The sequence below is a fragment of the Notothenia coriiceps genome, unplaced genomic scaffold, assembly GCF_000735185.1.
Source record: "Notothenia coriiceps isolate Sejong01 unplaced genomic scaffold, NC01 NC01_scaffold00034935, whole genome shotgun sequence".
In the NCBI taxonomy this organism is placed as follows: Eukaryota; Metazoa; Chordata; class Actinopteri; order Perciformes; family Nototheniidae; genus Notothenia; species Notothenia coriiceps.
The window spans coordinates 151,553-162,007 of record NW_011367636.1 but is presented as its reverse complement, the minus strand read 5'-3'; the positions used below and the strand labels follow the sequence as shown (position 1 = coordinate 162,007).

The 10,455-nt window shown below is 39.1% G+C and overlaps 1 protein-coding gene across 1 annotated transcript in view; it reads left to right on the top strand.

The window, feature by feature from the left end:
• Positions 1-852: 852 nt before the first annotated feature.
• Positions 853-10,455, top strand: part of LOC104962543 (TBC1 domain family member 14-like) — a 27,965-nt gene continuing 18,362 nt past the window's right edge. The window contains exons 1-2 of the mRNA XM_010790991.1: positions 853-1,298; positions 4,175-4,925. Of these exons, the coding sequence (XP_010789293.1) occupies positions 1,250-1,298; positions 4,175-4,925 (800 nt within the window). The 5' untranslated portion in view covers positions 853-1,249. The remainder of the gene's footprint in view (positions 1,299-4,174; positions 4,926-10,455) is intronic.

Here is a 10,455-nt window from a genome sequence, read left to right as displayed (position 1 = left end):
TTTATTTGCTTATAGTCATTTGAGTCCAAATTGAATTGTCATCAAAATAGTGTTATATTTAACATTTTATAAAATGTTATATATTTTGTGTGATCTGACACTCACAAAATGAGAATTTAATGTCTTTCCCTATGCACATGTTGCAGTTGTTTTGAGTGCAAGTGTTTAATTTTGACCTTTGAAATATCAGTTCACCAAGCAACAAGTCAGTATATTTTTAGCAAGCAGTCGCCCATCCCACAAAGGGTGTTGTGCAAAACAAGTTTGATTAGTTAAATGACGGATTGAACAGGTGAGACAGTACCTGGGATAATGGTAGCATTATGACATTTATACTGCACTTAAAGTACATAGAGGAGGGGTATTTATAATAATAAACGCAGCAAACTATTTTAAAGCACCGAAAGTGTAAATTCTAGAAATACCAAAGTATAGGAAAGTACTCATTCTGCAGATTGGTCGATATCAGAATAATATAATTATATGTTTTGATTATAATTATTGATGCATTAAAGTAACTAAAGGTATTAAATAAATGTAGTTGAGTAAAGGTAAACAATTTAATTGTAGTTGGGTAGAAGTACAAACTAACATAAAATGGAAATACTCAAGTAAAGTAAAAGTACCTCAAACTTGTACTTAAGTACATTTACTGAAGTACGGTACTTAACTTGTCTTACTAACATGTTCTTAAGTACAAGTTAGCCTGCAGGTACGCGATCGATTATTAATGCCTTCATTTCAAGACAGGTGAATCCATCGACGGTGAACATTCTTCACTCGATTGCACCGCACTCACGGTACAAGTTTGGTTTAAAATGGCGGCGGAAGCGTCAAAATAGGTATGAAATGTTAACGATACCGGATAAACTTATGACATGTGCTTGTTATAACACCGGTGAAGCGTGTCCTCTCCTCTAGAGATGACGTGAGAGCAAAACATGTCCGTCGCATTTGAACTTATTTTTGATATAATTCACTTGAGGAAGCGCTGCTAGAATCATCGTCGGTAGAAAGTCCGGGAAGACGTGTTTATATTTACCATCCTCCTTTTCCCCAGAGGTGAATTTACATGTTTTTATATTATTATTTTTTCGACTCTTTTCCTCACACTGGTGCTGTTTGTGTACTCTAAGCTGCGTTGAGGAGGCATGGGGATTAGGGCGGTGCAGCAGCAGTATCACAGCATCACCATGGACCGCTTCAGCAGGCGGCTACCTGCCGGACACCTGTAGCATCAACCGGCATCATGGCGAACACGACCACCGGGACCCGGGACCGCAGAGACAGCCGCTGTGGTAGGTTATTATGATATGCTTTCAGACCTTTTTATGTAATTATTTTTATTTTAACAACACGTACCACATGAACTGTGCCCTCATACTGGAGGCAATGTGCATTTCTTCCTTGGTATTGGCAACATTACAGGTCACGCCAAACTGCCTTTAAAAATTATTGGAGTTCAATTGAACCTCGAATATTACACATGTATACGGTTGTTAAACCAGAACATTTTGCATTTTGTGATTAATTTAAGGCCAATAATAAATTCGGCATACATCTAATTAACTAGAAGTACATTTCTGAACTCAAATCTAGACTTTCTAACCACTGTTTTTTTCTTAATCATTAATTCTGTATTCGGTTTGGAATTCAACATGATTTTAAAGTAGAATACAGAGTTGCACAGCTGCTATTAATTTCAAACTTTAACCCCAGCAAAATGGCTCAAAACCTTTTATGAATTGCTAAACCACTTAATTTAAGACTCAAGAGTACAAATACCAAGCTGCACTTTTAGAGAAAAAACAGCCTTTTATCTATTTCTTTTTGCTAATCATCATTCTTCAAGGTGATAGAATGTATCTGTTTAAAAATAAATACAGCTGCATTGAAAAAAAGAGGCCTATAGGCTTGAAAAACCAGGCATACTTATCAAATATGTTTTATGTCATGTGCCCTGTATTATATGCATCACACCATGCATTCCAACCTTACCCTGCAGCAGTGCCACTTAGGAACTTGCTTCCGAACCCAAACGGAGGACAACTTTTCTTAGAAAACCACTGAAGCATATGCCCTTATTTTAGAATTTGTGAGATTATGTTTACCCACACTGAAAGTCATACTATTAATAATTATATCATGACTTGCAGGATAAGATTTGTGTGTGCATATACTCTAATGGGTGTATCAGTTAATTAAGTAGCCAATAAGGAGTCAGCCACCTCTTTCTTCTGTCATGCCTCGTCTATGTTGGCGTGGCCTTGCTTTTACACTACTATGCTAATACTTTTGAATGATTTGTGGTTAAAACCTTATAAAGGGCATTGTTTTTATGTTTGAAAACATAAGTTAGGCTAACAAGAATGCCAGTTTTTCAGCAGTACACAGTAATACATTTAATAAAAGTAAGTGAGTTTGTACAGATTACTCTATTTATTGATATGTCCTAGTGACCTCTGGTTTTAGATTATTTCCAGAGTGGCACAAGACCAACCTTTGCTATGTTTTGGGACAAAGTTTACCCAAATCACATGACAACCTGCAGGTCAGGGTTTAAAACTTGGGTAAGAATCTGGCTTTATGTGTCAAACATTTGCACAAAAAAAGGGCCCCGTTGTCTGTTAATGTTTATTTATTTGACCGTTCTCTTTTACCTACCTATTTATTTTAATTACCCATGGCATTAGCATTTACAACACTATGGTGCTTGAGTACAGGACTGATTGAGACCCTGATCCATTAGCTTTAGCTTAGCTTCCCAGCTGGTGTTAAAGCATGCTATAGACTTTACTGGGGCCCCTGTTCACATTACAGTCCGCACTCCAGTTACAGCCTGGTTTCTGTGGGATTAGTTTTCACCTCTCAAGGCTTCCACTCTAACCTGATACCCCGGTCAAGCAGAAAAAAACCTTTAAATATTGTATTATGTAGAGCTGGTGTTATTCATTTGTATGAATACATCTCATATATACACATGTTCAAATAGCATCACATTCAGGGTTGGATTAAAATGCTCTGGGCCAAGGAGACATCTTAATATTATTTATCATCTCAAACAAACAATCCATAACCGAGTTGTATTCAATTTGAAACGCTATAATAACTGTCATAGCTGCATATCCTCACTTTTGACAAGATGGAACCAGTGAATGTTTAGCATTTTTTTTATTGATGAAAAGCTATAAATTATTTAAATGATTGTAGAATAATTCTAATACTGTCAATCAATTTGACTGAAAGTGTAGTTGTAACGCACATTGCAAATTTTAGTGTGTTTCAGTTTGATTAACAGTAAATCTGATACAATTGGAAATAAAACACCCAATCATAGAATATAAAATAAATAATCACTCTTTCGTTTTTTGTATAACATTTTTAAAGGAATTTTATATAATCGAGGCCTTTATAAATATACCACATTTTCTGAAGATGTATATACTTTTCAAATCGTTATTGTTAACAAGTATGCTTTAAAAAAAATATATTTTGGACTTCCTTGGCACAATTCTTTGTGGTTTATTGACCCACCTGTCAGTGGAAACTATTGACATGATACCCTTTTTTTTTTCTTTCAGGTAAAGCAGACTCAAACTTTAAAACATGTGGATTATAAAAGCCTACTATAAATCAATAAAACATACAGTTAATCATTATTATATAATACATGTTCTCCATTTCGCAGGATAGTTTATTCAGGGTCCCTGGAATTTGGTACAAAAAAGCTGGGCTCCCTTTGAGCTCATGTCACACCTATACACCACTGGAAATCGTTCAGAATAGTAGAATTGTAACCTTTTTTAAATTCTTTATTTAGGGTCAAATAGTATTTATATCGCATTTTTCTCAGTTAATAGTTCAATCTTTTTTAGTGACTCAACAATTGCACACAAACCAACGTACAATAAATAAGTAAACAATCAAACAGAAAATTAAATCAATTAAAGACAAATACAAACATAAAAATCAAACAGTAGACATTTATGTGTTTTCTGTTTTAAGGAAACATTTGAAAACACAGCCGGTATTATACAAAAGCACAATCAAACAAGGGATGGATATTGTATTGCTTGCACAATGTCCAAGTTTCTTTTAAAATGGTTTTAAATTGTTTTATTAAAAAAACTGTTGTATAAAAATCCTCTAATTAAATGTCACTTTCTTTCTGAAGGTTTGTCTGGAGAAGCCATAGTGCAGAATGGCTGTGTAGTGACGGAGCTGGCTACCTCTGACATCCACAATCACACCAACAACCACCACCATGACCTCAGCTCCACCATGCACAGTGAAACGGTCGTGCCCACCTACAAGCCATCCTGCTCCTCCACCCCCATCTACTACTGCAGCCCCCAAAAAAACTACTCGGACATGAACCAGGACTGCCACAGCTTGACTTCCCAGGACTCGGGTATCCCCACTCTGGAGATCAACCCTCCAGAGCCCATCATCCACGCCCACCAACGCACCGGTGACGGAGGCCTCGTCTCTGACTCCAGTTTCTACTCGCCCGCCACTTTAACTTTGGAAGATTCTACTGATGGCAACTCCATCCGCAAATCCTCCACCTTCCCCCGCAGTGGGTACGACTCCATCCGCCACCTTAGCCCCGCCCTCAGATTGTCAACCACCTCGGGGGCGGCCGTCGGAGCTTTAAACCGCAGCGATGACATATCCAGCATGTCCAGCATGAGCACCGAGCTGTCCGTCTCCAATGAAGACATCTTGGATTTCACAGTCACCTCCAGCTCCAGCGCCATCGTTACCTTGGAGACGGACGACAGCAGCGGCAGTCATTTCACAGACGTGACACTGACGACGTCACCTGGAAACCCCGGAGACCTATGGAGTCCTGTACGGGGTCCGCATCAGGAAGAGGATGGAAGGCTAAAGAAATTAGGACCTCTAGCAAGCTTATTCAACAGGTATGTTCAGAATATCCATCTACGATAACTCATGTTTTATTCAGATGGTTGATTTGCACTACAAAAGCCGGGCTCCATGCTCTTTATTACGTCATGATCATTCATTCATTTTAACTTCGCCCCACAATTTCTGTGTCTATCAAGGTAGTTGCCATATCATTTCATTGTAGCCATACCTGCAGTTATCCAAGACTTGGTTGGTAACACTTTACTTCAACCCCCCCTTATTTAATATTCATAAGCAGTGTAGAAACATTTCATAAATGGTTTATAACACACTTTAATGTAGTTGTAAGCAGCTTATTTGCCCATAAGTGGAGGCTGGGGTTAACAGAAAGCCATTTTCAATATAGTTAAACCCAGTTGTTATAACAATATAAAGTTTGTCTCCATAGGAGAACTTGATGAAATATACTGAAAAAAATATTTAAAAGGTCAAAATAGGTTAAAATAACAAGCTGATTTTAATTGGGACTAGAACAATGACATTTGGAAGTTTTAAATAAACATCCCTACTTTAGCATCAAGACAAATAGGGGAAAAGTACGGAGAAAAGTACTTTTCCCCGTACTTTTCCCCTTTAGTTCCGTTAGTACCCCTTATATGGAAGCAAGAAATATTGCTTCTCACTTGCCTATTCTATCATTTGGGTATAACAAGAGATAAAGCACAGGTTATCACAGGAGTGGCCAGAAATAGAAAAATAAGCCTCAGCAAACTAATAATCATTTTCTGCTTCCTCTCGTTCGACTCTGTGTGGAAGGCTTTATAATATAGCCTTAGAGAAGTAGCCATTGCTCAAAGTTGCTTTACAAACCTTGCTTAGCCAACATATCCCCCCCACCCTCCTTCCACTCTTGCATATTACAGCTCACCTACAATGACCCTCTGTAAAACAAAAAGCTCTGCGTTTCCTGGCTTCAGTGCACTTCTCGTTAATAACATTACAAAGATAAAACCTTGTTTAAATGAAGGTGTTTTTTTCGTTCCAATGAAAAACAACTTTGCCTTTTTTATTAATCAAGGGTTCCATTAACACCCTAAATCCCACCATCACCATTTTTAGTTTGCATTTTGACTGCATCATTGTGCTGCTCTGTTTGTAAAGAAGACAAGGCATTACATTCTAATTCTGTGTGTGATTGGGAGTGCGTCTTACTCTCTGATGTTGCAGAGAGAGCAGGTGGGGGACAATATTTTACCTTTTTGAGATAATGATCCATGATTACTTTGGCTGTGGGCCTAGCCATTATCCACCTAGTGTTTTTAAATGCATCTACCAACACGGCAGGAGCATATGATTATGATATGCATGGCCATGCTTTTTGTCTTCTTTTGTCTCTCTGTTAGGTATCATTAGTCTATCATTTCCCATGGTTCAAACTTCCAATACATTATTTTGAGAGCTTGAATATTTAGTCGCTGAATGCATCAAATAGATAATTGATTACCTAATCATCTGCAACTGTTAAGTTAATTAAATAATGACTTGTCAACCACTACTAAAATATCTCAAATTATTTTCTTTATTTCATTTTTAAGAACTCCAACAACTCATCTTCGAGTGAGCCTTCTTCAGACAAACAAGAACAAAAATGAAAGGAGAAACCGAGCTACATTCAGCATTTTACAAAGATTAAAAACCAAGACTATGAATGAAAAGTTGGAAAGAAAAAGTTATACATTTATCCAGATCTGAAAATGAAATAGAAAAATAATCAATCAGGGGAGCTTAGCCATGAATTGAACTATTAAAAATGATCAAACAAATCCTAAACGACTTTTTGGTTTCAACAAGACCCTTCATTCTAGGTTTCTGTTTACCCATAACAACTTTTTGTATTAATTTACATACAATACAATGGTTTGCTCTGGCTGTGTTGATTACTAACTATCACTGTTAACACGTTTTATATATTTCAACCGGAGAGCATGTTGAAATTGTATCCAAAATTCAGCAAAGTTAGTCAAGAGTTCTTGGAAGTAGTTCTTAGGATGGTATTTAATTTCCTCTCACTGCTTTGCCACATTCCACTCTCTATTGAGTTGTCCTTGAAGGAACAGGCAGGGGGTTAACAGCACCTAGTCAAACTTGTATTTTTTGTTGTTGTCACTTTTGCACCGGTCTTAGAAGCTGACCCTCTCTGTGTCGTTTTATGACGTGTATCGCTTTATGACGTGTCTTCTGTTATCCTGCTGCCACACAGGCATTCTCTTAGCGTAGATAACACATTGTACATGTGTTAACACCAGTGTTAGCACTAACGTAACACTTAGTGACAGATTTGTATACTTTTTTCCCACTGTAATTGATTTAAAATGAATTACATTTAGTTTAATACACCATGGCAGCACCTCCTCTTACTATTCTACTATTATCCCTCCTACCTCAAACGGAGAAGTTACTGATTCCCTCAGTGCCCTTCAGACTCCTTCTCCTCACACCCACTCCTCCCCTCCCATTTGTGAAGTCAGGCCTCTCATTGCCTCTTCCTCCACAATCTCACTGTCTCTGAACATAGTGGCCGTGTGGGACTCTTTCCTCTCTCCAACTTAAACTTTTGGAAGACATGGGCCTGAATCTTGACTAAAGAAGAGCTTTAGTCTTTGCTCTTCTTTTAAAGAATTGTAATTTCTAGAACCCTTCAGGTGCCTTCTCTCTGTTTTTTGGGGGAGAATTCCGTTTTTTGTGGTGACAGGGCAGCATGGCAACCCCATCACTTCTTCTGTTCATTGACAGGTAGGATACTAGCACATACAAAGTTAGTTTTCTAGTTGACATTCTTTGTACTTGTTCATCTTTGTGTGTTCTGCATGCCAGAAAGCACTGGAAGTTTGGTCAGAAGTGATGACTGTTGTACTAGAAAGTCTATTTTCTGTTGGATTACATTCATACTAAACTCTTTAGTGTGTGGAAGCAGCTCCTCATCAGACACTCTGATGTTCTTTCTGAAGAAAAAAACTCAATGTTCTTTCCCAATTCTTGTACTAGCTTGTTTGGTATTTCCATGCCATTGTTACCTGAAGCATAACCTTATCAGCTCCTGTGCACACACCAAGACTGAACGTAATGTTGTGAAATCAGTGTAAAGCCTTTAGCTTGAACTCAACATACAAACAAGCAGCTCTGCCATTTTCCGGCTGTTCCACTTGAGCACTGGACCATAGCCGTGGCCATTCAGAGGTCACGTTGAGGCACACTTAGCCCCAGACTGAATGCAAATCACGTCCCTGCATTGTAAACACCCCCTCTGTGGCATACACTGAAAACATAATGTTCTGATGAACTGTACAGCACAATCTGGTGTATGAAGTTTTCATAAACTTAAAGTCAGGCGTTGATTTGTGAATGAAGGACTCAGTTGGCCTCTGTACCTCAATCCATCACTGTTTTATGTTGGCTCACAGGGTTACTGAAGTGCTCCCAGGCCATAGTTCAACGTAGAGATGTCCCGATCACGTGATCGGTGATCGGAGCCGATCACGTGATCGGTGATCGGAGCCGATCACGTGATTTTCAAAAGATTGGAATTGGGAGAAAAAAAATCGGGGATCGGGATTTTATTAGGGCCCGAGCACGGAGTGCTAGGACCCCAACGGTGTCCTAGCACGAAGTGCGAGGAACCTATTGTTATTGGTGGAATTCTTCTTCTTATTATAGTGCTGGCGTTTCCTGTTTTTGAGGGCTTTAGAACGCTCACAAAGTTGTATAATTTTGCACGGACGCCAGGACCCGTGAAAAATTCAACATTCTGGAGTCAATGGGTTCAAATTGTCCAAGGTGCTCGCTAGCGCCACCTATGAAAAACCCATTTCGGAATAAATTTACAAAGTCGCACCGTAACTCCGAATGACCTGAAATTTTGCACACATATCCGGGTGGACCTGTTCTACAAATAATCCTCTTGGACCCCTAAGCTCCGCCTACTTTTATTTTTTTCTAATTAGCATAATGTTCAAAACAGTGAAATATTCACTTAAATTTCAATTTTCTATTTTTGAACACCAAACTTCGTATACAGCATCGGCGGAGGGTTATACACATTAACGTAGAAAATGAGCATACATGGTAAGAGGCATCGAAGTGCTCGAGGGGGCAAGCTCGTTTCTGAAAAGGAAACGTTAACTAGTGTAAGCGGAATACGCGAATTCAACATGGAATCTAACCCACAGGCTAGTACCCAGGGATGAACTCCTTTAATTACTTTTGAACACAACTCTACCCCCTTTTTGCGTAAATTTTTTTTACGACTGAAAGACCCCCCGCCCGATACCTTTTCATTTGAAAGCGCGTCCTTCACCACGCTTACGTAGTTACTCGTTGTACACGGGACTTGTCCCAAGAGGCGAGCGGAAGCGCTTTCTGGCGGATACGCTCATCCCAAACCTCATTGAAACACTGTACATTCTAGCAGGTTTTTACCCTTAAGAGCAACCGAATGGGCTCCCCAGGAGCAAACTCGCTAGTTGATCAAGGAAGCGGTTAAATCGTAGTATAACCTAATACCCGACGTTGAACAGACCTAAACTGGAAAAAGCTAGTAAGGGATCCTCCTCAGCGTTCTTACACCAGAATTTACGTACTTTTGCCGTGTAAGAAGTTATAGCCGGTTGAAGGACCCCCCCCCGATTACTTTTCGGTTAAACTCTCTATACAGGCGTTAAAGTATTCTCGTTTTCCCACAGATGTCGCAAGGGCATTATAAACCTAAGTTGCATACGCTCATCAAACCTCATCAAACCTCAGTAAGACACTGTACATTACCAGTTTTTACCTTCTTAAAGGCAACCGAATGCTCGAGGGAGCACAACTCGCTAGAGTTGATAAGGAGCGTTAATCGTAGTGTAACCTATACCCGACTTGAACAGGACCTGACCTAAAAAGGCTAGTAAAGGGATCCTCCTGCCAAGCGTTCTTACACCCGACTATTTTCACGTACTTTTGCGTGTAAAAAGTTTCTACGCCTGAAAGAGCCCCCCCGCCCCGATTACCTTCGATAATCTTTATACAGGCATCAAGGTACTCCTTAGAAATTACAGTTTTAGCACTTCAAGACTCTTTGATAATACACTGATGGTGTGTTATCCCCCGCCGACTCACTACGTCAAAAAACTTTTTAAAGCAAAAAAAATGTAACAGCATTTTCCAGCCCTGAGACTGCCACACGGGTTCAAAAACGCAGCTTCGAGTAAAATACGATACGCGTTAAATTTTCTTTTACATATCCGGTGGCCGGGTGTAAGACGCAAACAACGCTGGTGAAATTTAGAGTCAAGTATCAAGTGGGGTTCTCATACACATTTCTTCTTTTTTATTTAAGCAGGTAAGGCAAGAACTCAATATTTACCACACAAAAACCGCGGGGATATCAGGTTTTACTTTACGAAACCACACGGATAAGAGGTTCTGCCTGACTTGGATAGGTGGTTTTAGAACACTATATACCTATGTAACAACTACTCAATACTCGTAAATAAAGATTCTGGGCGATAAAACGATCATGCAAAAACTAAGTACCGCCGTATAAAT